At 40.5% G+C, this 27993-nt stretch overlaps 1 protein-coding gene across 1 annotated transcript; it reads right to left on the reverse strand.

The window, feature by feature from the left end:
• Nucleotides 1–5120: 5120 nt before the first annotated feature.
• Nucleotides 5121–27991, reverse strand: EDN3 (endothelin 3). The gene is made up of 5 exons (XM_053453826.1): nucleotides 27903–27991; nucleotides 26825–27152; nucleotides 9311–9448; nucleotides 7279–7377; nucleotides 5121–6504 (listed from the first exon to the last, which is right to left on the reverse strand). Exons 1-4 carry the CDS (start codon nucleotides 27952–27954, stop codon nucleotides 7293–7295), a joined length of 603 nt encoding a protein of 200 aa, XP_053309801.1. The 5' UTR covers nucleotides 27955–27991; the 3' UTR covers nucleotides 5121–6504; nucleotides 7279–7292.
• Nucleotides 27992–27993: the final 2 nt, after the last annotated feature.

The following is a 27993-nucleotide window of genomic DNA, read 5'->3' on the forward strand; positions in this document are numbered from 1 at the left end:
TTTCATTTACCTGAAGAAGGTAATCGTTTTTTACTGGAATTCTTGAAGAAGAAGGTTTTCCATCGGAATCTGATTTTCAGTTTTCAGAGGTCATGGAACTTGCGGTTTAGGATTAATCCAGTAAAACAGCTGGGTGGTCTATATACATATATATATATACTGTATATCACTCAGTCTTGCAGACTGGGGAGTCATTAATGATGTAATACAGAAGCTCTTATATTGTTTTTACTACCTAGGAGAGCAGCATCTGTCTCTATGCTGCCGGCCTGGCCTTAAAGCCCGGTGTCTAGGATATCCATCATGTAGCCGCTTATGTCGTCTTGGTTTGAAGTTTTAGTGTTTAACTAGGAATCATGATGCTGATGTGAAAATATACCCCGGTTAAGGGTCCGTGGGGGGGCAGTCCCACTGACGCAAAACCAACAGTGCGGCAGATCGCCCTCTTGGGTGCTACTCAATACAAGGCATTAGAAGGCACGGAGTGCCTATAAAACACAGAACACTATGAAATAATAATTAAATATTGTCCACATTTTTAATGTGGGGAGTAAAAAAAAACAAATCTTCGAACCCTGATGTGTTTTATAGAAGATAAAATGTATTTGTGACAGAATGACCTGTCATCCAGGGGCCCAAGGTACTCAGAGATGGCTCCATCCTGGCTGCCAAACAGGTAGAAACTCCATTGTTAGACTAATCCCATTAACAGGATGGCTACCAGGGGGATATTCAGTAGCTAAAGGGGATTAAAGGTTGGGTTGTCTACCTGTTTACCAATGTTAATTTATGTTAATGTTCTGTGGCTATATCAGTCTATGTGGATCCTGCGGAGTAAGAGCGGGTATACCAGCAGCAAGCCAAAGATGGTTCCAGCACTACAGGACGTGTTGGTGTACAGCAGAGTTGCAAGTTACATAAATGCCTGGATGGAGGCTCTCAGAGAGGACCAGGGTGTCCGGGGAATAGTCCTTCCATCCTCCAAGGAATGGTACGTGCTACAACTAGATTGGCGAATGCAGTACCTGGGAGAGCAGCCTCAAGAAGACATGGTGGCTGAGTTGGAGAAGTTGCTTCCACTTGAAATGACTGTGGATTGTGGATACCGGGCCCTGTATTGGCAGGCCGTGCAGTGGTGTCCAGAGCTGAAGGATGACTACATGCCAGAGGGCGATGACTTTGGCGGCCCGGGATTGATAATGGAAAGCCTACAAGAGGACCGAGAATTTGGGAGCCCATCGAAATATCGGTGCAAGGAGATCCGGGAGTTCAGGGAAGGGATTCTCGCAGATGTGCTCTGTTACCTGCCCGACTTGTGGGCTGATTTTGATTATTTGGTTTACCAAGAATGGTTCCTGGAGCAGGCCTACCGAGAACTCTTTGACCGTGCTCAGCAGTGTGCCCCAGTGGATCCTGTGAGTATTGTGCCCCCACCAGAAGCACAAACATCTGAGCAGAGCGCAATTGGCCTCTGCCCACTCCCTTCCCTCACCCCAGACACTTTGCCCTATTCCCTGCAATATGGCCCAGAAACTGACCGAGACCTCCCCTGCATGTCCCAGCCAGATCCCCCAGCTGAACTGCTGGCATCGAGGCAGAGCTTTGCTGGCCTCTGCCCACCCCTTCCCCTTGTTCCCAAGCCTGACCGCAGTAACCAAGGAGGGTCCGGTCGGGCAGCCACAGAGTTGGTGGTGCCACTGGATTTTACAAATGCAGTTGAAGCGCTGCCCTCGGGGCAGAGTGCCGCTGACCTCTGCCCGCTCCCCTCTGTGACCCCAGCTCCATTGGCTTTACCCCCCCAATGTTGCCCAGAGGCAGTGATTTCTATGGATCCTGTATCCCCAGCAGAAGTGTTGGCAATGGGAGAGAGGCAAATCGACATCTCTCCCCAGCAGATGGAGTATACAGGAGGTGATGCATGTGGCTTTCCTCCCCTCGCCGAGGATCATACAAACATTTGTACCATGCAGGTGGATTGGACCACGGTCGCCACCTGCAGTCCCCAGAGGTGTTGAGCAGTCATCCCAGAACCCCATATGGAAGGGACCCCAGCCGCTCTGTTTTCTCCCCAGCGGCTGAGAGGACTCCAGGGAGAAGGCACATTTGGCCCTTCTCCCCAGCGGCAGTTACATTATTTTGGAGAAGCAGAATGCGGCTGGGTGAGTTCTGGTCCTTTGTTAAATTGTTTTGGGGAGTACCAATTTGTGGCTGGCAGTGGTGGTCCGGATATACAGACTGACTTTGGAGTCAAACCATGTGGGGTCTTATCAGACGTCAGTCTCCCCCAGAAAAAGGAGATATGTGATGGAGTGTGTGACGGAACTGTCCATCACTGGGGCCCCTGGAGAGGACTGAAAGCAAGCCTGCTACCCGCAGATTATGGACCCTGTCTACTTGCCCTGGCGAGTGGGACTGTTGTCCTCGTCTGGGACCTGAACTCCCCAGTCTCTAAGTGCACCCTACTGTGCTCCCCGACTGAACTGGATGCAGACCCGGTTCGGGTCTGGCCCCAGTTCAGTCTTCTTTTTAAAAGGGGAGATATGTGACAGAATGACCTGTCATCCAGGGGCCCAAGGTACTCAGAGATGGCTCCAGCCTGGCTGCCAAACAGGCAGGAACTCCATTGTTAGACTAATCCCATTAACAGGATGGCTACCAGGGGGATATTCAGTAGCTAAAGGGGATTAAAGGTTGGGTTGTCTACCTGTTTATCAATGTTAATTTATGTTAATGTTCTGTGGCTATATCAGTCTATGTTTTACAACAATAAACTGTTCATTCCTGCTGTACTCAGTTCAAGGTAGTTGTATGTCTACTTACTGGGTACACATAGCATGGTTCCAAGGTGCGCATGCTGACTGGTGCTGGAAGTGATTCCGGGGACAACAGGAGGATACATGTGGGTGATTTCTGGGAGTTACTACAGCTCTCTTGGTGAACCCGTTACAGTATTCTCTAGCCAAAACTGGCATCACCTGTGGGCAAGTAATAGTCCAATCACAGAAAGAAAGATTTACAAATCCAATTCATTGTTTTCACAGAAGCGGCATTGAATGTGATTATGTAGCATATAGATCTGTAAAATGAAGGATTTTGGGAAAATGATAAATCCGCTTTAAATGAGTTGGAAGCTGTTTTAATAATTCAGAAGTTCGGGTCTGTTCATAGAGTGCTTGGTATTTACAGAGATTATTTTGACTGCCGTGCCGGACAGACGTGGGGCTGTATAAGCAAGAATTACCAGAGATCATTTTAAAATGTTATTTTTAGCCTAAAATTTCAGAAAATTCATATCCGGTGAGATTTTGTTGTATTAGTTGACAAATGAAATGACAAACGTATTATTGTTTCCTGATGTGAAGTATTATAGGAAAATCCTGTGCAAAATAAAATAATTGTGGGTAGGCCAAGATCTTTCCAGCGGCGGTGTTCATGTTAAATGCAGATATGGATAATATTTTTCTAAACTCCCCCGTTTTCTACAATGATTTGTTCCATCTTCCTTGGGTAGTTCTGTGACAGCCAATGAGGGTGGGGGATGTCTGGCAACTGCAAGCAATCATGTTGTTGGAGCCCTGCTTCCTTAAAGGAACAGTAATTGCATTTTTTGTTTTTTTACTAATTTAAAATCCATAAATATGAGCATGACTGTCCCTTTAACAACTATCTCCTCACCCTTCAAAGCATAGTAACTTCCCTTTGTTACAATTTTAATTTATAATCTGTTAGTCCCTCCCCTTTTTGTAGCGGTGCCAATCAAATATAGGATTGGCCACACCCCTTTCAACAGCTCCCTATTGGCTTCCACTACTACGGACCCTAATACATCAGTTTGGGGGTAGCAGTTATATTTTATACTGTTAACCAATTTAAAGCATTCAATTGAGGACAATTTTCTTTGTAACAAAAAAGATGGATTTTTAATAGCTATAATAAGGATTTTCTTACAAACAAAAAAACCAGAAAATATTGAATTGTTTTGCACAATAAATAGTCCATATTTTTAACTGTACAATATACATGCCTGCAGATAACACAAATATAAATGTGATAGCAGAAAGATACAATGTGTATTATAATGGCTCATTCTCTTAAGAATATACATTTTTTTTGGCAGAGCCGGATTAATGGATTTTTTAAGGCACTTTATACAGTGGGAGAAATAAGCATTTTAGTTAAATATGGACATAGTGGAGTTTATATATATTTATATAAAAAAAATGTGATTCCGGGGCAAAAGTTGTGAATCGATCGCTATAGCAGCCATTGGTTACTATGAGGAATAAGACCACTTTTTATACTTTGAACATACATATATACATATATATATATATATATATATATATATATATATATATATATATATATATATATATATCCTATAGTATAGTTAAAAATGTTGGATACCATGTCCATAATGGGCTTACAATGGGAAAATACTTTAAATACCCTAAATATTTACCATAATAAATATCCCCCCCCCCTCCTCAACAATGCTGTGACTAGAAATGGAAAAAAAGGTTTAAATACATTGAAATCCAAAAACAAGAAGATATTGTCCAATTTTTTATGTGGGGGTAAAAAAAAAATCTTCCAACCCTGATGGTTATATTGGAATATTAAGTGGGTTATTTTTATTTAGACAGATTTAGAATTCATACAGACTTGGAATGTTTCCCCAGAAACTCATTTTGCTGCTGGATTTTTTTTTTCTTTGAATTTTTAGAATTGTGTGCCATCTAAAATTATCTTACATAAAATATTTCAAATTCCCTTGCCTCTTTGGCGGCACATATCATAAAATCCGTGCAGAATGGAGTGAATTGGAGTTTAACCGAATGTGTCTCAGTTGGCATACGAACAACTTATCTTATTGTTCAAAGAAGTCTTCAAACCGATGAACTGTTTTAGAAATGTAAAAAATTTTGGGGATTTTTTTTGGAGACTACTGATTAATGTAAAGCTATTTAGCTGTCAGGGCCACTTAAAATGATTGATTAATGGACCTTGAAGATAACAGGGGGGAAAGTTACTTTATTACTCATACAGGATTTTAGGAATTATAGAAGACGTATAACTTAAAGAAAATGCATCCGTAACTATTGTACTCACACCAATAGTAAAACCATACTTTTTTTAATGATAAAAAATACTCATATATATATTTAAATATATATATAATAAAATATTTAAAGAATAATACAAAAACACACACAGGGTTTAAATACAAATCTGGGTGTAAAAAGTAGGCAGAGAATAAATGGACAAACTTAACGAAAAAGTACAAGAATTTTTGATAACAGTCCAAATTGGACCTACATTTTACTGCAACTGTATTTAAATCCTGTGAACAATCTAGAACTATTTAACCGGATTTACATTTTTTTTATTCTTGTGGATTGCACCCGGGTGTGCTAATATGTGCCTTTTATGATATATATCACGTGCTTTTTACTTCACAAAACAGTGTCCTTGACATGGTTAGCATTTGTTATTCTCCTGAAACGTTAGAATGTTGGGATATCTACAAAAAAAACCCCCATCAATATCGATCCACATTTTTGGAGCACGTCCTATGATCTTGTAATCCCAAAGATAGCCACATGTAGGTGGACGTTATCATTCCAGTGGTAGAAGAGACTCCGAGCGGAGGATTCATGCACATACGTGATGCTGTTTCCCAAAAAACATGTTTATTTTCTTCTTTTCATTTGGCTGCTCATCACTCATTCCTCCAAGACCATCAACGTCAATAGTCCCACCATTTCTCCCTCAAGGACGTCCTTCATCGGAAAAGATCCGCCATAAAATATTAATTCCTAGAAAAATGTCCCTGCGGTCCGGGAATGATTTTTTTTAACCCTTCACAGGTCTGTCGGTCAATTTCTCCAAGTCCGATATCTGAGATCGTTGATGTTAGCACCTTAGAAAAACGCCAAAGCTTTAAAAAGGCACAGGGGTTGTTTTTTTTTTGGGGGGGGGGCGCCCAGAAAGACTGGTTAACTTTCAGATTAAAGTCCCTTAATGTTCCAATAAACATCTAGCCAAGAACTGGGTTAATTGTATGCTTAAAAAGGTACACAAGCGCTTTTGCATTGATACATATTTTTTTGGTGACGTTAGTCGTATATACGCATGCTTTTTAAGCTGTATTAACTCCATTTAGTTATTTTGCTTTCCCAGGAATTATAATTAACCCAGTCAGTTCTGGGGGCTGATGGGGTTAATTATAATGTTACATCCCGGCTGGTTGGTTATGAACCCGCTTCTGGTTCGGTTGAATTTTTTTGTTTGTTTGTTCCTCCCTTTCTACGACAATCGCCTCAGTGAATCAGAAATACTGTGTGTGAGGTAAGGTAAAGTCTGCGTCTTCTCCAAAAGGTTTGACGTTTGCTTTAACAGGGGTGACTTGTCCATTGTCCGAGTGTCAGCCTACGACAGCCTCGTGGGCTCATAAATCATGAGTATCTCGTAGCTCATTTGTCCTTGATGACTTTTCCAAACCTGAAAAAATAAACAACAGAAGACGCTCAGAAAAACCAGTTGCTCCCACTCACTCAACCTTATTTTGGCTTTTTTAAGGACAACTATCAACTTCATAGCTTTTAGCAGAACGAACTTATCAAATCACCCATGACGCCTATTTCTTGCTATTCAAATATGGAGATATTTTGTTAAAAGTTTTTCAACCCCGGGAAAGCTAGATTATCTGAACTCATCATCTGATCAAAGTCACGTCCTCAGGTTCTCTCTCTCTTCTCCTCCCCGAGGCTTACAAAGGCTGTCTGAACCAATCGGCAACCGTAGAAGAGAGATAGATGGGATACATTTAAGATGGGTTTCTAATACATATACAGTTTATTGTAATCTTCAAACACCGTTATATATCTTTAGAACCGTAATGTAGGATTTTAGGAAGCGGCATTAACAATTAGAGTGAGAAAGAAGAGGTCCGAGTGGGTATCATCTTTGGCCAAACCATTTAAAACCCAGCACCACCCCATACATTTCTCCTGTAATGATTTCATCAATAAAAGCGACGATTAATATAGGTCTACAGGAGAATGCACGTCATCATAAAGAACGGTATTCTAAAAGAATGTTACCGATATACCGTCTAGAATTTTTGTAGCGTAGAGTTTGAAAACGCAATTTAGCAGATTAGCCAACATGTTTAAACCTGAAGGCAAAAACAAAAAGTCTAAAAACTTTCTCCACGAAGAATGTCCGTGTGTCATGTGACCTCCCAAATCAGCCCCTATTCATCACGCGCCTCACCTCTGCTGAAGGCTTCACACGGCAGGTGGTCGGGCTACTGCGTGAATTTGCCTCTTGTTTAATTGTCTGTCTCTCCTCTTTCTTTGTGAAGATCGGGAACTGGGAACAACAGATCAGAGCAAAGGATTATTTTACAGTACATTCCAAAAAAAAAAAAAAAAAAATTGTTTAAAGGTTACATTAACAAAAAAAACCTCTCTCTATTTCAATAAAAATAAAATACAGCTAGAAATATAGCAATAAAAATTGATTATTTTTTTTGCTGAATTTAAATTTAAAAATGTTATTTTTAAGCCAGAAAAATAAATACAAGACTTTATGGGAAACCTGAAAAAAACAACTGATTCATCTTGATAAAAAAAGATACAACAGGCTGGATTCAATGCTAGAGAAAGATTTATCGCAGGGAATAATTATGGGCCAATTGTAATCTATGCAATTACTTTGAACCCAGCCCCTTATGTCTTAAATGTAATGAAAATTATTGTATTTTCAATACATTTAAACATTCTGATCAATACATAATCATAAAGATTTTAAAGCATCATTTGCAAAATATATTATTTGCACATTTATCTGTCTTATCTTAAAACTTCAAAATAAATAATTTGATTTTGGGAATATCAATTCAGTCTGAGAATTCCGATATAAACAAAGTTTCTGGGTATTGGCAAAATAAAAAAATGCAAAGTCAAATAAGGCAACTTCTATATAACCAAAAAAAAACAAAACAAAACAAAACTGGTATAGAACCAAAAACATAAGTTCTGTAAAAACACACACAGATATATAAAATATCAGAAGATGCGCAGCAGGGAGGCAGTGGTCAGAAAAACTCCACATTAAAAAAAAATAGATTGAAGTTCTTTTTTGTAATTTTAATGCAAAAATTTAAAACAGCAGGCCTATAAAACTTTTTATTAAATCCCTGCATTGAAATAATCAAAATCTTATAAAACACACATTAACAGTAAACAGATTTAATCCTGGTTCTAATCCTCTTTTTTTTTGACTTTGTAGTAAGGGTATGGTGGGATTTAGGGTTTATAAGGAGTCCAGGTTACTTTGTAATAGCGTATTTATAGTTTGCATTATACGGTGTATTTTAACGTTCCAGATCATATCCTTATTCTGAATATGCTTTGTATATTGTTGTTATTTACCGATTTATATGGCGCCATCATCAGGACCAACTAGTGGGAAAAAATGGCCCTGGCTCTGCTGTAGAACCCGTGGTCACACACTGCAGGACCCAATCTACCATTGAAGTCACGGTAAGGGTAAGTATACTGCGTTATTGGCCAAGTGGGCCACCAGGCCAAAAACGTCCAGGCTTGGCCATCATATTCCGTACATCAACACCGTACAATAATACAGAATATACCCCAACATTGAGCATTACATTCTGTAGAATGGGACGGAGTATTCCAGGAATTAGCAGGGTTAGCAGAGTCTAGAGGCAGTATTTCCTTGGTGCCCCCCCCTCCTACAATTAGCAAACCCATACTAACACACACTTACCCTATCACCATACACCACATGCTTACTGTAATACCACACACTTTCTCCTGCTCCTCCTCTCCATCTCCCAGGCGCCACTAACCCTACACTCACCCTTGACACTCTGACACCACTCATAACGCTATACAGTAACACACACACACCATACACTCCCAGACTCACTTTTACAATATACACCTACACTCTCTCCCTCCACTAATCTCCCTCCTCTTCCCCTTTCCATCTCCCATCATCCATGCAGCTCACACAACTTTCCCTCTTTTTCCTCCCCTTCTATCTTACCGCAAATAAAGCTCTGTCTTCAGTGAAGCTTACACTCTACTTGCCGCTACTACCACGACGGTACATGGTACGAGTCACGTTGGGTGCCTCCATTCCCGAGTGAATGGGTGCCACACACTTGCAGCACCCGCCTTAGCACATGCCATATTACGTTGTAAGAACACAAGCTTCTCATACATAGTTTTGGAATTCTGCTGCAAGGTCACTTATTAACGTGCCATCGATTTACCTCCTGCTGCAGAAACGCGTGCACGGCTTGTCGGCGGCGTCTTCGCACGAACACCGTGGCATTGTCTCCGAATGACCTTGTGCGTTTTCAGTCGACCTTTTCGCTCTGTAATTGGAAAGTCCATATGGCACCGTTCTCCTGCCCAGACAGAAAAAGCATAGTCTTTAAGCCAAAGAGAACATACAGATATTTATGTGGGTTCCCCCTGGGACTCCCCTCCATATTGTTACGAAACTGAGAGGTTATCGGAGAACCAACAAGCATCTTGTTTATTCAGGTTTTATTTACTATAACCTCCTGAACGTAGGTTCACAGAGAAGACTTTTGCTCCTATTCCGTTTACTATAAACGGTTATCGAGAAGCTAGAATATATAGTAAGATTCCGTTACCCGACACAATGGTTTCCGCCTTGTGGTCATTATAAATAAAGTTAATAAACGTAATCAATGGACGTGAAATTATCATTTTCTTTATATCGCCCCTAGAAGTGGTCTTCATCGAGGCCGGATAATTTATTCTCCCCTTGGGTGATTAGGGGAGAATTTAATATTTCCATTTTATTTGTGAAGAAAAGGAGGTTATGTTTATTTACGTATAGGAATCGATGACGGAACAAAAAAAACACTTGGAACACAAAATTTTAACGTTTCCCATAAACACGTCCTTCTCGTTTTAAACTTGATCCTTACTGAATTTCGACTCTGACAGATACACCTTGAGGCTCAGTCTTAGGTTACAGGAGGCCAGTCTGTATTAAAAGAAGTATTACATTTCACTTTACCTTTATGAATTCAGAAACACATGTTGAAACGGGCTTAGTAGCTCCGGATCGATCAGGAATATCCGCAGATCAGAAATAAACCAAAACCCAAAATGCTCCTAAATGAAAGATGCTGTTCCACATAAGTCAGCTGAATTGAACATTTTTGTAACTAAATTTAGCATTAGAAACATAATTCCTAATACTATTCAATGCCCCAACCCTTCCCAGCGATAGTTCTTTAAAATTAAACTTTGTCTAATTTTTTATTTTTTCGGCCGGGAACACTAAATTGTCACGTGACGCACAAGCAAGCACTGATAGGTCATTGCCATAGAAACTGGAAAAAAAAAAAAACTGGGTGATGGATAGAAATGATAGATCTTCTTAGGGTTATTTGCTGGATCTGCTAGAGAGTGGAATTAACGTTTTATTAGCACCTTAGCATCAAGGCTCTCAGTGTTTTTTGTTAATGTGGCCCTCTCGGCTGTGAACATTTTCCATGAATTCAAACGTGTCGCCATGGAGAACACGACGAATCGATAACCCTGTTTGACATGTATCTGAAAACACGTCCTTTGCAGCCGTGCCAAGCCAGTTCACGGTTATTGTAAAAATCGGACTCGTTGGTCCAGATGTTTGCAACACGAACCCCCCCCTCTCTGATATTTGAAATGTGCAGGGACGACGTTATCTAAAACATATTAGCTTGAAAAGCCAACTAATACGAGACCAGATCTAAACCAGATGGATCTGCAAGAGATTCAGCACAGAAAATAGCCCCCCCCCAAAAAAAAATCACCCTGGGGGCCAATAGGGACGGCTTCGCCAATTCGCCAGTAAGGAGGACTTTACATGTAATGTTCAGTAAAGTTTACAATATAGAAGAATATTACTTTTTTATATACGCAGGTCTGACCGGAGCTAATGAGAGCCATGGAACGAAATATTTAAAAATACTTATTAAACTGTTTAAGAAAACCCACGGAATTATTAGAATATTTATTCCAGTGTCATATACATGGGTTAGACATTTACGCTGTAATACCTATATATAATCTATATGACCCTCACTGCCTGCATCTTATTATCCAAATAAAACCACGTGAGGGATGAAGTATTCTACCCGGCCCCATATATCTGTCTGGTTCGCTTTATATTCTACGTGGAAAAAAAACCCCAGATTTGGTATTTTCAGGGTGAAGCGATAGTCGAAGTATCTTTTACTGCAACGTGAATTATCTTGAGGATAGAGGAACTCGTCTTCATTTAGAGTTACTTCTAACGTGCTCCCCAGTGCCGGCGGGTACAGCCTCTTGAAAGTCAACATTGAATGCAAGAAGCGCGTGCGCAGGCCGACTCTACGGGAAGCTGCTTGACATCCAATCCCAGCCCGGGGCGATGGGACGCTGGCAACGGCAGACGGAAACACTTCCGAGTTGGCCGCCTCGCTGGAGCCCTGTTGTTCCCTTACAAAAGGAGACATTTATATTAAAGGGACCCCAGGTCTTGTAGAAGTGATATCTGGTATGAATTAGGAATTCAAGGGGTCAGGTTCTTCAGGCCTCCTTGGGCTCTGGCAGACAAAGAGGAGGCCACTGTCATATTTAAACAGACATTGCACTGTAGAAGTGGACAGAAATATTATCCATGTCGGGAGAGGAAAGTCATCTTCAGAACCCTTCTAGTTTCTGTATTCTAGTAAAGGAGAAAGATTAAGGTTTTTTCCCGATAATGATAAAATATCCCCAAAAATTTCTTTAAAAAAAACCTCACATATGTCATATGGACAAGATTAAACTCACACTTCCCAGTCCGGTCATCAGATTGGAATCACAAACACTTGTGATCGGGGATAGGATACGCACGAAGACAACCGGGAACGGAACTCGCGTCAACCCTTCTTCCCGCAGAGAATACACCATGCTGGGTCATATTGTATACGGCCATTCCTGCACCCGCTCCTTTACAGTGTATATTAAACTAAAACCTCGTTGTTTTCTCCACACATATCACGCTATGCGTGGTTTCCAGATGAGGAATCGCCAGAACATATGGTGGCCAGCATGGGAATAACCATTTAGCACGTTTTTAAACCAAAGCATTCATCACTGGTAAAGTCGAGGTCCTTCCACAGATTTTCACTAACCTTCTTAAATAGTGAATGAAGTGAAGCAAGCAACGAGGTTCTAATTTGGAACCCTACATAGAGCCTGCTAGAATTTTAAGCCCAACTGGCTTTGTGGTCCACAAAATGGCATAATGTGAGGAACAAAGTAAGGTGGACGGCAATAAAAAAAAAATGTTTAACAACATAAGAAGCCTTTTATTGGCTGTTAGGGCACACGGGGCAAAGACCTGGATGACAGCACCCCATACTGGCCATGCGCTATGTAAGCATAACAATGTAATGTCTGGCCTGTCATATCCAGCCATTGGCCGCATCTACGTCATTAGGCTGCCGCTGGCTTTAACGTGCCGGGGAAGTCTCGTTATCCCCATCGTTATCAGCCATTCTGTTTACATGAAGGTACACAACATGGAGCACGCAGAGTCATAGATTACAGGAAACTGTTACAGTATTTCCAGTTTCAAAGAATAAGCATCCACGAGCATAGGAGACACCCTTTCATACTCAATCACATAGAATTCATAGCGCTCCAGCAAATCTCATAAAGCTATCAAAATAGGGAGAGTGAAAATGAACGCCAACACTCAAGATACGTTAAGACCCTCCGATACAGCGTGTCTTTTGATAACGTGGAAGCTGAGACTCTACCTTCATAATCGCCATGCACGATCTTTAATGAAATCATAGCCAGTATTCTAAGAGCCGTATTAATATTGTCGTTGATATTTCTATATTTTTGGCAGCGCGTCTTGCCAAAACCCAAATTTGATTCGTGGTAAACTATGGAGTGAGTAATTATGGTTTGCCAAAATAAACTAGGGTTGCCGTATTTCCTCTTTTAAAGAGGTCACATCTGTAATGTGCATACTTTGGCATTAAACTCCAGTAATCACAGAAATGTATCTTTAAGATCTGGATTTATAAACCTTAATGTTTTACATCCCAGGATAAAAATTGGCAATTCTTTGCTTTTTTTGGAGGGGTATAGCTGTTTTAAATATAAATATTTGCCATAAATGCGGGGTACTGTATTAAATAAACAGAGCTGAGCTGTGGCAAATGATGTTAAATATTCGCCCGGCCTTGGACTCGCCTTCCGTTCTCCTACCCCTAAAGCTTCCAGATCCGGTACCGTGAAAGTAGAGTATCTATAGAGGAAAACTTAAGATACTTCTCCTCGTCAGATAAAATGTTTTCTTAAGACGCAAGGAGAAAATAACGGAAATATGATAAAATGTGATACTTTTGTTTTTCGTTACACATGCTTTACAACGTGGATTCATTTATTGGCACCGGATGATTTTGGCATCCCTGCAAAACAACCTGAGTAATCTCACATCTCCCCATAGTGAATGGCTGAGTTTGGATTAACGCTCTGCCACAGATGGTCTTATAGACAGCCTCCTGGACCTCCAAGAACGTAGTGTTGTTACAGTCTTCTCCATTGCACAAGGATAGATAAGACATTGACCATACATAGCGAATTGCTGATACCTTCCTATAAAGAAGCTCACCGAAGATGGCCCTTCCCCTTAAAGAGGTTGGGAGCCTAAACCTGTGTTTATAAGAGGAGATCCTCTTGGTGGATCTTCAAGAGCAACCTCTATCGTATAGACATGACTCCACAAAAAATACATTCACTGTCCGTGGTCCCGGCCTCCCGATTCAGTTGATTTGCAGATCTCCTAACGACAGAAGCAATATGTATCCATCAAGAAGAGCAAGGGGGTTTGAATGTTTTCCCGAGGGGACGGTTGAAGACCAGACTTCTAACGATCGACAATATTCATGTTGCGGACAGGTACAGACAAGAACGCTCCAGTATAGGAAGCAGAACGCGTAACTAACCTAACCAGGACAAAGAATCAGGGTGGATACATCTCAATTAAATTTTAGCAAAAACATTACATGGTTTATTAACTGAAGGATTATCTTAATGGAACAAATGAGACATGGATTTTTAGATAGTAGACAGTAGTCAACTTACTTACGTCCCAAAAGTCTCAAAGAATGGTAACGATACATTAGTGTTGATAATGCAGAATATTAATAGAATACATTCAAAGTTATCTGATGTTCGAGAAATGTCAATTTAGACATGAAAAGTAACATATTACGAAGGATTGGCCGAACAGTAAGAGTAACCGAAACCGGCGACAGAATGGCGAGCGATGCAACGCAAGATCCAAGGATATCTATCGACAAAGGTGGAACGATTGTTTTATTATTCAGAAAGTCATGGGAAGCAGCATTTTGGTCAAAAGATTAACAATTAAAACAACTGGAAGAAATGGTTAGAATAATTGGGGATGGCTGAGTTAGGAGAGAAGATTATAAGAGAGCGTTCAGGACAGAAGTACTAACAACGAGACTTATTCACCAGAACAGGGCGTGAAAACATTTCCATTCCATCAAACTGGCCATTATAAAGGGTCTGATTAGTTTATCCCGCAAGAAGGATTTAACTGGCTCTTTATAAGCCATTGTTTAATATTAAAAGGAAATTTAATTGATTGACAACTTGACTCTTCGTGTAGGAAAGGATGGCCTTTTGCCTCAATTCACCTCCAATTTATGAATAAACCTCAAGGCAACGGGAGGAAAACTTAACTTAAGCGTGTCTTTCTTATACGTAATGATGGGACAGCTCAATAGTAAATAAACCTCTGTCATGCCGAAGCTTTGAGTTATGGTTATTGATATGGAAGGATGGGTAGAATCCGTGTTTCTTGCAAAACGGTCGAGGGATAAGATTTCTCCCTCTGGCTGAAGAACTGCCACTTATTGAGCCGTCACCAAACAGTTCGCAAATTATTAGAGATTTTTCACTTCCATCTTCATGACCTGCTGAAGGCTGAAGACAACCTGCTGTCAATGAAGATGATAGATTAGGATGGAACACTTTGAACATGAAAAAAATGCATGTGGTGAGAGGCTTTAAAGAGCATGCGTCATCCGTGCTGTGCCAACTCAAATACATTCCAAGGACAAAAATCAATTCCTTAGGTTTTAGAAAGAGTAAGACGGGGTATCCTAGTCTATGGCATTAACAAAATGCATGACGACCCCTCCAGTGACCTGACTAAGTAGAGCGCCGCATAGAAAGTCCATAGAAAACATAGAACCTGCCGGGAGATCGGCCCCATTCGGCCCCCGTCTAGTAGCCCGTTTCTCCTGCTGTAAAGACTCAAACCAGTGGTCAGTCTCTTCTTAGATTCAGGAGCCATATGCCTATCCCGTGCATGTTTAATCCCCTCACTGTATTACCCTCTACCACTTCTGTTGGAAGGCTCTTGCAATTGTCTATTACCCTCTCAGTAAAACTGCTAATCTCTTCTTCTAAAGCTATCTGGACACATAATATTCCAAGGATGGAGAGGAATAAATTGGCTAAAGTAAACCAAGATGGTCTCCCAAGCAAAAAAAAAAAAAAAAAGCTTTTGGGGAGGTGACAATTTCACTTTAATACGCCATTTGAGATGGATAAACAAAATAGTAAGTCGAGAAAAAGGGTTGTATCCTGAAATATGGCAAAATGTATTAAAAACTGTTTTAACAATCACAATAAACATGGGTGAATGAAAACAGATTATTTTGCGGTCTAGTACTGAGCATTTATACCCTTCATCCTATTTGATATATATATGTTATTTAACCAAAAACAGACTCCGTTTATGAAGTGCTCAAAATATAAACTCCGAATCTTTAGCAGATCCAGCGAACGCCACATGTGAACATTAAAGGGATTAGCGTTGGTCCATCAGACGGAAATCATTTCTACTCGCGGAATACAGGGATGCAGAAAATGAATTCCCAATGACTGCTAGACCGTCCCACATTTCATACGATTTTTGGAAATATCCAATAACTAATAACAGGGCTGGCATGGGGGGCAGTTGTCTGGCAAGGGGGCAAGTGGGCAATTTCCACTCCGATTAAACATTTTGACCTTCGTATGTTCTACTGGCTGTTCCGCATACAGACGCTAGGGTTGACCGGACCCTCTCTGTGCCCCTTTCTTTGAGTTTCCCTAGAAGTTTTAGGGCTATTGAAACACTTGTTGCATATGGTAGGCGGTTATATCTCTGTAAATGGAAACATCCCCGGCATTCATATACTATAGATGAAAACGTAGCCTAACCTAATAGTCTTCAAAGAAGAGCGGACCTGTCTGGATTTGAAGCTTTAACAAATTGCACCTGTTCCAAATCAGTGCTTTTTTTCTGGCTTGGTAAATATGTTCCAGACTAAGCATACAAAGATTTTCTTTCAGATTAAAAAAAATATTCTCCAAATTCTTAAAGGCGATGTTAATTTATCTTGTACTTGAGTATCAAAACCAGCGTAGAAGTGGCAGGAACAAGGTCCATAAGCAATATGTCTCCGTGCCACGTCGGATTAGAGCTCTACATGTATTGCTTAACATTTTTAAGGCACATTTCTCTTAAAAATAGATAAATAATATTGTAAAAAGTTGCAATATTTTTCTTCTAAAATAATTAAGAACTTGTATGTTCCAAGCCACCCCAAGCTCAAATATACCTCCATTTGGCCCTGTTTCATTCATCCAGTCTCTCTTTGGGTCCCAAATCCATGATGCCCCTCTTTTCTAGGAATGTTTTCTGGGTATGGGGGGTATTACAGGGTTCTACAGCCCTAAAAGCCCCAATAATGTGTACAGAAACAGCAGGAAACGGCTTTGTGCAAAATTACATTGAACAACTTCTCTAAAAAACACAGTTATACCCAAATGCTCCCTGAAACACACCAAGCTCTAAAACTTCCCAGAAACCCACATGCTGTGACCCAAAAACCCCAGCCTAATGCTCCACAGAAACACAGATTAATAAATCCACTTATTCCAAACATACTCGTATCCGGCAGCAAAAAACCTGCGTCCTGTATGCTTTGCAGGATTCCACCTGTTTTCCATTAAGCTGCGATGTTAAAAGATTTTGACATTCGAAACACTTCATCTGATCCAATACAAAACCTTTTCAGCCAGGAACTCCGGAGAGAACAGCTGTTCCCCGCAATAGCTGGCCCGAAACTCATCCAAGAAAGCATGTTGGAAGTTGCAAAAAAAAGCACAAATTAATTAAAATAACAAGGAAACAGAAAATAAACAAATTTATTATTATATGAATCGCACCAAGCAGCAGCTCCCAAACCATATTTCATGCCTAGATCAGGCCTAAAGGAATTATATAATGGATACATGATGGAACTCAGGGCCCATAGCCTCCGAGATGGGTCACCCAAGTGGATCTCCAGAGAGATTTATACATATTGTGCACAAGTGATAAAATCTTTACATCTTCCAATATATTTATTGGCAAATAGAAAGGTGCTTTTTTCCCCAGGAGTTCCCTTAAGTATCTCATTTGGGACTAAACCACAAATTAGCGTATGACGTTTTGAGATAGTTCTGGAGTTTTGCCTTAGCATAAAGAATACTACAATTTATGATCAGAAGGATAAGATTTAATAAAATAATAGTGTTTCTCTAGCCTAGAACACTCCCAGAAACACTGACAGCAATTAAACATCCAATTAATGCGATAACTGGATCGGGGAAATAAAAAGGGCCTTTTTTTATTAGTTAAAAGGGGTATTTGATGTCGTTTTGTGGTTTGGACCAACACAGGTGGTCTCAGGCATGAGTGGACAAGACATGGAGAACATGATATTAAATATTGGAAGAAAAAAAATTGTTGGGATACAATCAGGGTCGGATTAACCATGGAGGACACAGAGCATGGCCCCAGAGCTGTGAGGGGCCCGTACCTCTCAGGATGTGGTAAGTACTCTGGCTTGTAGCCCCCTTACTGACGCTGTGTGCCGGGAAGTGGTGTCATAAACCCCATCTTCCTCTCAGCTGTATCCACGGTCCAGAAAAGGAATAGAATCACCTCGGGCTCTTCAAAAGTTAAAAAGCTAGAGGAATTCACCCTCAGACGGGTCTCGACCTCCAAGAGAAACATTTGTCCGCAGCCTCTTTTCACAGGGATTCCAGGTTACGCGGGAGTAGGACGATTAGATGGGTGTAGAAAGACTCCAACCACAAATAAACTACCCTTTTTTTAATTTGAGCCGTTTCAGGAGTAAGACTTCCACCCTTTTAGATGACCTCGTTTCACCATCCAAGATAACACCTCGGAATTCAAAATACAAGGAAAGGTTTCGAAATAAAAACAATTCCAACAGTTCTAGAAAATTATGCTAAATATTTAATGTGTTATAAAAAAAAGGCTGAATACCTACATAGGTACCAAATGTCCTGATTCTGCCTGAACACTCTCAACTGGTAAACTTTTATTCTAACCGGCCATATGCCCCGTCCAATTTACCTTTAGCCTTGAGTTTTGGTAATTGTGCTCGTTTTTCCCTGAGAATCTCTTGCCATCTTGGCCCACAGCACATTAAATTGGCCGCTCAAGGACAATAAGTGAAAAAGAACAATGTTAACGCAGGAAAATGGGAGAAAATGGCAACAATTCCTTCTTGGTTGAAGAAATGTATTTGTTGATTCCAAATCTAGTTCCTCATTGGCTAAAATTCTTAATAACAATGTTTTTGGAAAATCGATGAATGAACGCTCCACAATTACCACTGATTCAGATGAGGCAGAGACCTTGGGCTCGGGTAGAGTATGAGGTCCATTGTTAGGGTCAAAATGTAATGTATTTCAGATATCCCCAATAGGGGCCAAAAACTGTAAAATTACAACTCGGGCAACTAAAAGAAAAGCCATCTATGGAATTACTTAAAACTCTTTTGTGGCCTTTTCACACCCAAGAACCAGATAACCCTTCCTGAGATGAAGCACACTGTGAGTTAGCAGCCCTGGGATCTGTATAAAAGAATTGTGTTTTTGGAGGCAGTTTCATCTTGCAAATTGAACGTTTCCAGATTCCGGCATCGTCTTTGCATTAGTTTTTGCTTGAAGACAGCTCCTTCCTATGCATGCGGCTTGTCTTCACCTACATGTCGGAGGCCAACTGTGTCCTAATGAATTTGAAACCCGCCCCGGTTTTATGATATTTTGTTTCTGTAATTACAGCAATAAAACTTCAGAAACGCAGAAATAAAATGCTCCCTCAAGCGTAAGTACACAGAACCAGCTTCGTACAGTGCCAGTGAACTCGACTCGCACAAAAGTCCCTTCGACCTCTCGCTCAACTCCCCAATTCCAACCGAAACGTGAAAAATTACAAACAAACAAAAAAATAACACCCGAGGTGTTTATGGTCCAAATTTACCGCGTGGCGCCGTTGGGGAGTATATTAAGTGATAGAGTTTGACAACAGATAATGTAGCCAAAAATATCCCGTGTGGTAGACTGCCCAGGAATTCTGCCAAAATAACTTGATTCTGCTAATATACAATGTAAACTTTCACAATGTAGCCATAAACAGATGGAAAAATATCTACAAAAACATTCTCCTCCATTTGCCTTTAGCAAGAACCCTGTGAACGTGAAATAGAATTTGAGCTTCGGATATAGAACCTCTGGTTTTCGACTTTAGTAAAAGAATAAATCTTTCATTCATCTTTTCCATGAAAGATTACAGTTTCAAAATCTGCTACCCCCTAGTAGCAAAATTTATTTTGTACCACGACACGACCAAGCTAAGCTGTCAACAGCTATCGAACGCTGATTGATGAAGAGAGAAAGAATTCCGACGTCTTGCAGGAAAACGTGACGGCAAGAGATATTCCTCGTCTCGAAGCTGCCTGTGCTGTGACTTATCACTGGGTCAGGCTGGTTTCACGCTCGCGAGGTTAGATCAATAGATTACATATCTAACAGATAAGATGTGCTATTGATAAGGCGCTCTAGATAAGACCAGGACTGGAGGGGGGACGATGAATGCCTGGATAGTGCCGAATGGAACTGGGTGGAGATGTCACAAAGAATAAAGGTGAAAATCTCCGATATGTTTAAAGTTTCATATGCAGGGTAAGGGTGAAAGCAGGAGCAGCACTTCGGACGCAAAGCTCATGGAAAAGTTTTATCCTTTGTTTACAACACAGAAATTTTCAATGTTTGTGTTTGAACAGTAACTCACTGGCTTATCCTGAAAACAACTGCAATATACTTTTAAGATAGGACATTTAGTTCCTTTACTACCGGAGTAGCCAGGGATCCTGGGCAAAGACCTGGCATTCGACATTATGACATCACATACAGAGCCCCCCCCCCGCTAGGCCGCCGGGACATGAGGTCTGGACTTGCCATTTGACACATGAGACAAATGCTGGATATGCGCGGCCGCACGCTTTACGATGTAAAGATATAACTTACATCATTTGGCGGCCTTAAAGCGTCAGCCCCAGTCAGACCCCAGGATTTCAACCTTTCTATCGACTAAATGTATTCTATAACTATATAACCTCAGGCTAATTGTCAGACTCATCGGCAACGTTAAAAAATAACTAAACTATAAAAGGGAAGTTACTTTGGACAAACATTAAGTAGACAATCTAGTGTTAAACTCCCATGGGTTTCAGTACATATACAGGAAGCATACTTAAGTACACTTCCTGCTTTGGTAGAAGCATGCAGGAATAAAATGAGTCTTGTTTAATGTGTAGAGTTTTAATTTGACACACGCCAGGTATCTGTAAAGGTCGCTAGAAATATAGTCAGTATACATGACGTTTCAAGTATCGGATATCTACAAAGTAGCAATGTACCAGGTGGAATCGCTGAGACGTTCTTCATTATTTATAGAGACAGAAAGTTTGGGATTCAACCCGTTTTAGCCCAGAATTCTTTGCCCAGAGCTGGTCGGAGGATTAGAGTTTGAACCGAGACAGGCGATCGGTCAGGGATTTATCAATGAAACCAGGAATTTGAATTACTGACTAACCTCACCATGCATTGTGAAGGGAAAACTTCTCCTTCAACGAGGGCTGAGCTGGTCATGTTTAATATATATGCGGGAACATATATAGAAAAAAAATATATTTTTGGCATTAGTATTGTTTTCAAACTGTTTAGCTATAAAATATGTTTTCAGTTTTTTTGGAAGGCGTATCCGGTGATTCTTCCTGGAGACCTGTTAATGTGAATCCAAGAAGGCATTTCTCGCCAGGTGCTCCAATAGAAAAATCACACAAAAAGTTTTCCAAGAAATTACTTAACACCCCCAAATTTCCATGATTTTAATCTTCACATGCCCTTGAGTGCCCAAAGCCGAGGCCTGTTCCAGCGAGCCCGAGATATTTTGGCAAGCAGTTGGAATATTTAGGATGCAATTCACAGCTCCCAACGGGGCTCCCTAGCCATTGCGTGTCAAGTCTGCGTTCCCATGTTCCATCTGAACATTGGAAGGAACGCGCCGTTATCAGCTTTCACGCAACTGCCGGGGGGCCTCGGAGCCTAAATCACTGACGACCACATCGTTAAAGAAAGCTTTAAAGGGGTATAGTACTACAAACAGAAGTCAGATGTCTCAGCGGGGTCTCCAAATACCTCCCGATCTCTTCTTCATCTGTTTGCCCTCTGTCACCGTACTAAATGATTAAAAGTAGAATTTCTTATTTTACTTATGTCAAAATAAATCCTTTTACTAAATCTATGATGTAATGTAAGATTCTAACAGTAAGTTCCACAAGGGGAACGCAAGTCTAGCAGTTAAATACCGCTTATAGCTTCCACTTCTACTGAAGGCATGACTACACTTAGACACAGAACGTTCTGACGTGGAGGATGGCAAGACGTAAACTGACACTTGCCGGTGGCTTGCAGGTTACCGTCACGCTGTAAGACTTAACTTTAGGGTGTACCCCACCTTTGCCCCTCGGAGAACCTTCCTTAGAGGCACTTAGACTAAAGAATTTTAGGAACCCGATACAGATTATTTGGAATTTAATTGGAAAACGCTGTGAGGTTTCTCTGCTCTAATTCAATATCAGGAATTTATGAAGGATGTTAACTCTGATTGAAACCAGTCGGGAATGGGGGTTGGGGATTTATCAAAAATTAAATATAAAAATGAACCAGTGGATGGTGAAAAAAAATTAGGAGGACATTATTCATCATCCTAATGCTTTGGTTCCACTTCTATCATCGTGTTTTACGGGATTGGTTTGATGGTGGCCCATTAAGTCCGGAATCCAGAACGGTGGACGAGTCCAGACGGAGAAAAGACGCAGAAAAAAAGTTTTAGGAGGATGGACATCCTATTTAAGGGTTGTTGACCCATAATTTAGACAATTAAGCCTGCAAAAAAGGTGGCCATCTTTAGCTGCTGAGCCTGATCCAAACAAATTCTGAAAATAATTTTCATAATAATCCATGTTATTCATTTCAGATGATAAGATAAAATTATTTTATATTTCAAGCATTTGTTAGAAAAGAAAGGAATGACTTCTCCGAACCACCGCAGTTGGCCAACTTGTGGTTTGACTACCATTCAACTAAAAGGAAGACGTAAAGACCATTTACTATTGACTACGTACAAAAATGTACTTTTCAGCCTAGACCTCTTTGCGAGAATCATGAGATGGATACATCTTTAAGGACAATTTCAGCTTTTCAGAACGAAGCCCCACCAATTTTAGAAAATTTTATGGAGCTTCCCTTGACTTTCACGTTGGACCCCTTCCAACAACAAAGAGAAAGCTCCTTCCACACGTTCCAATAAAGCTTCTCTCCCACGGAGTACAAGAGACAAGAACAGCTTTATGGAGTCCCATTGAGGAATACAATGGGATCACTTTAGCCTTTACATGGATTTAATATACTGAAGCCTAAATAACCAGATGCACCCACAAAAAAAAACACACGTTAGCCTTATACTGCTCCTTATACTGCTCAGAACAAAAATATTTCCAATATGAGAATGATCTAACTGGTGCCTCGAATTCTATTATGAAGCTTTTTGACTTTGAATGAAGACTTCAGCTTTTATGGCCAACCAAAGATGGAAAACGCAACCATGTCAACTGTTCCAGCATACGAACATGCCACCAAATAACTTAGAACTTTGCTAAGTGTTGAAGTAAATGGGATAATTGTATTCTCAACCCCCTGTGACTTAGGAAAGACAACATTTGATGTTTCCATCTGCCTAAGTAGTGAATTATCCACCAGTACGAAGTTTGGACGTGCTTTAAAATCATACGGCCTGTAGGTGGTTAATTCTTCTATGAATTTATGCTGAGTAACTACCAGTCCTGGTTAATTCGGATCCTCTCAGAGAGCCAAGAATGTTTACAGCATCTGACAATAGATGAAATTCCAAACTTCTGATTTACTGTGACAAAAATACATAATGTATGGTGGGAAACAGCCTGGTGAGAAATTAACAGCAATTTAATCATACCCTGGGGAGTCTGTGAAAAGGACATACATCATCAAAAATGAATTCATATTAAAAGAAAAACAGGGATATCTGACACAATAATCCAGTAATCTTATGTTCCTGGTCTGTATGTCAAAAAACAGGATAACCATTCGCAGTTTTGTCCCATTCACAGTCCTATTAACACACTCAGCCATAACTGAGGGCTCAGGTTCTATTTAGAGCTGACCGGCCGACTTACATAGCATCTCCCGTTGGTACCTTCATCAATAGGACTGACCCTAAACCATCTTAAGACACACCTGCGTCGACCAGTTAACTCGGTCAGTACTTGGATAACATCTTGTGCTGCACTTAGGCTGCCACGTCAACCAAGCTGGCACCACCATCTTTGTAGCTACTTTAGAAGGTCAGTGGATCCCAGGTGCTTACATGATCACAAAAGATAAAATAGCTTTAAGCTATTACTTGGTCTCCTTAATACAAATCCCTACAGATGGTATAAAGGGACTGCACTTATAATCTAACAGCACTATTTTTAAAAAGGTACAATCTATGTTCATCCTGAAGACATCTTTCATCCTGAAGACATCTTGAAAGGTCTTGGCCACCACTAGTAGTCCAACGACCACAGGTTGGAAACAACTGTGATAATGAAATCTGTTTGACCCTATATAGCAAATATTTGCCTGGGGGTGAGTAACACATTACTGATAACTAAACAGCTAATCCCATCAAATGAAATTACATGCCCTACAGTATGGTTATCATATAAAGCAGCTTCCTTCTGTAGGAATGTACTAAGGCAGAGAATTGTCAGTCTCTCCGTAGCTCTCGGGCTGTTAACCCGACCCCCTCCATGGACTCTTGAAAGATTAAGTCACCTGGGGAAGTATTAAACCACTGGCTGTTAATTTTCACTGTAGGAAGAACAGATAAGACTTCCAACATCGATTGCTCAATCCCTGCTCTCATTCCTAAAATCGTTCCCACAACAGGCGTTAAAAGACCAGGATTAAACGAATTAGAATCTTGGCAACGCAGAAAACATATTGTAGTCCTGGGATGAAATCGCCCCAAATACCAACCCCGCACATCTGCTGTGATAAAGGCTATTTAAGGTGGGTGATGGTGGGTAATTAATCTTTTTTTAATAGATGCCCTACCACAAATGCGTTTTTAAGTAAAAAATAGCACACATATAAAGTATATAAATGTAACAATGTCCAAAACAATAAGTTTGTTCAAGGAATGCAGAAGACAAAAGAATGATACATTTAAATCCTAAAGCTGAATGCTGATTGGCTTGTTGGTGTTTTTAGCCGTGAAATAATGGCTATTGGCCAGAAACTGCACATATGAGATTAAACTAATGGCTCCAAGGAGTAGGTAATATCAGACATTAAGATAAAGTATCGGCCAAGTCGCTTGTTACAAACGGTTTAAAAGATCAACTAGTGAAGAAATTGTCAAATAAAAAAAGTTTTATCGCAAACCATGGAAAACAAAAATGTCCTGATTTATCCACGCTCCAGAAGAGCCCATTGGCCGTGGCTAGAGTTGTCTATGGACCACCCACCCCGGTTCATATTTCGGTGAAGCCTAGTTTTTGAAGCACGTCTATGTTAACCGTCTAAACCCACAGACTATGAATGAGCTCAGATCAGCTCCAATTATATGCTGAGATTAAGCACCCCTATTAGCTTTCAGCGGCGTATAAGCAAGATGCAACCAGCAGATCAGGCAACCAAATCTAAACTTTATTTAACAATAAGAGAGGTTTTGCATATGGGAACTATGCTTCCAGGGACAATATCGACTAAGCCGAATTAATGAAGTGGACAAGCACTGAAAAGGTTAAATTTTCAGAACCCTTCCGTTCCCTTTCACCATTTAATAACCCATAAGCAATGTCGCAATGTGGTTTACTTTGTCGAGTTGCTAAAATCTTATCTCACGGTCTGCAATAAACACGCGGGCTCCTAATTCCCACGCTTAGAGGAGAGAAATCTATAAACGGGGAATGAAATGTATCATTTTCACAAATCTCGACTTTGTATTCTCACCGGGGGAATCCATTCGGAACATAAACCAATTCATGTGCCAACCTGTACATGGAGCGCAGTAATCTGCAGTCTAGGGGGTTAAACACGAGTCGTGGTTTTGGTACATATGTGACGAGGCACATATTAGCGATATGTACATTAGTTAAGTAAGTGTTTGTAACTAAGGTGGGTCGTGGAGGACACAGAAGTCTCCTAAAGACCCCCAGATCATGACAATTCGACACAAAAATTATATTAACAAAGTAAAAAATGCTAGCTAGGGGTTTTTCTTGAAAAAAAGGGAGCAATAATAAGTTGACAAGACAACCATATTCATTATTATTTTTTTTTATTCATTTTTTTCTGGCACTCTAATTCCCTCTATTGCTAAGCAACATCCATCTCTTTAATTAGCAGATAGGCCCCTGACCCTTTACAGGCCACACCGTGTGGTTAATGTGTAACAGATATGACAGCCCACATACCTGTGGAGTGCTAAACACATGTAAAAACAGACAGACAGATATCCCATTCTACGGAGACATATGTAACAAAGGCTAAGAACATAGTCTGTGAAACAAAGTGTCATTTAAAATAGCCTTCTGAGGCTTTGCGGCACTATATAGCGAGTCAGCCAAAATGTGACTTACCCCTTAACTGGTTAAATACACGGATACATGGACAAATTTTGTAATTATTCCTTTTTTGGAATAAGAGCTTCCAAAGATAAACATTGTGTTTCCAGAAACAACAAAAACATACACTTAAGGAAAATATTTTTGTTAAAAAGTTATCACAGCTGTGCGGCTCCCTGAAAAAAGCCACAAAAAAAAAAGCGACCACGCCGCAGGTTATTGGATAAAATCTTTTACCGTAGCCAACGAATCACAATAACCCCCTCCACCTGCCCTGTCATCACTTTGATATGATTTGATCATATTGAATATCACGCCATAAATTATTAATTTCCTTTTTTTTTTTTTTTTTTTTTTTTTAAACATTGAGTTTCTGCATTCTTTTTACGATGAGGACGGTGGTTAAATAATACAGTATTGATACAAAAAGGCCTTTTACGCCAACATTTCACATGATTTGCTGTTGGATGCTGGCCGGGTAACTTATATAGATGGTTGTGAGAAAATAGAGTAGGGGTACAAGAGGGGACGGAACAAAGAGCAATGGTGGAATCACCCAGAATGTCCACCTTGGTGTGTGGGTTAGCGGATGTATAGACAGACACTAGATAGATATAGGTTACTCACTCAGGCGTGTTAATCCATATAATGTCCAAGTGGCAGTAGTACACACACTCCTTGTCCTTATACGTGTAACATGTGCACCTCCGTGCCCTCCTGTGGGCTCCACCAGAATCGGGCTCCAGGTGGAAACTGCTCCTTCTTTGCTCATATCCAGAGATGGGGGTACCTTGGGGTCCTGGTGAAGCTGTGGCGAGCGATAGGGGCACGCCAGGCTGTACAGAGGGGGCTCCTGGCGCTTTCTCACCCCGGCTTCCCTTTCTTGCCCCTTCCTTTAAGTGTAGGATGAGTTTAGTGGTTGGCAACCGGGAGATGTGAGATGTGAGCGCGAAGCCTGTAATACAGAGGCAAAAGGCAAAATCTCTGTATTAGGTCATAGCTAGTTTTATTGAATCCATATTTGCCCTGCCTGGTACTCGACTTTACGCATTATTATTTAATACAATTAGGTAGGTCCTTGATAAAAACCAGACTTTAACTCAAACCTGCGCGTCATGCCTTCGCCCACATGCTCTCCATTGACCCTGTCTTATAATCTTGTTACTATAAATAAAAAAAATTAAACATTCAGCAATCTTTGTGAATGACGCAATAATTCCAGAGGTATCAAACTTCCTTAACAGCTGAGTTTTGGGGGTCACAGTCAACCTTACGACCTCAATATACAAACACACCCCAATGTTCTATAGGACTAACTCACTTAAATCCAAATTCATAGAGCCTTTAACACGATGGAAAGACCCCCGTCTACCTGACACAACAAAGAAACATTATTTATCATCAAAAATATCCCATTGTTTCATTCCCTTTAATTCCTTTATGAATATCACTAGCCTGCATCCTATCGGAAATATCTATAATATGTAAAGAAAAAAGACTGATTCTCCTATATTGGTTCCCAAAAAGTTACCTCTATAACGTGGAAGCATGATCCTTCCTATGCCTCCCCTTAAAGTAAAATCCCCCCAATGATATCGCAAACACCAAGATTCTAAATAGAATGACTTAAAAACTATACTGCCCAAGAGTTGTCACCCCACACGCTTTATATAGAAACGGTCGCTTTGTATTAGATAATTTTTACCTGTGTTGGAGGTAACCAGCATCCCCAGTAAGATCAGTATTCTGGGCTCCATGAGGTCAGGTGTGAATAAGATCCCTCTACAAAAACCAAA

Source organism: Spea bombifrons, chromosome 13, assembly GCF_027358695.1.
Source record: "Spea bombifrons isolate aSpeBom1 chromosome 13, aSpeBom1.2.pri, whole genome shotgun sequence".
Classification (NCBI taxonomy): domain Eukaryota; kingdom Metazoa; phylum Chordata; class Amphibia; order Anura; family Pelobatidae; genus Spea; species Spea bombifrons.

Bases quoted from the DNA above. Each gene is read 5' to 3' on its own strand.
- EDN3 (XM_053453826.1), bottom strand. From the start codon at position 27,954: ATGGAGCCCAGAATACTGATCTTACTGGGGATGCTGGTTACCTCCAAC. The intron at 27,153-27,902 runs GTAAAAATTATC...TCTGTATTACAG, and splicing joins GCTGGTTACCTCCAACACAG to GCTTCGCGCTCACATCTCAC. The intron at 7,378-9,310 runs GTAAATCGATGG...TGTTGTTCCCAG, and splicing joins ACGCGTTTCTGCAGCAGGAG to TTCCCGATCTTCACAAAGAA.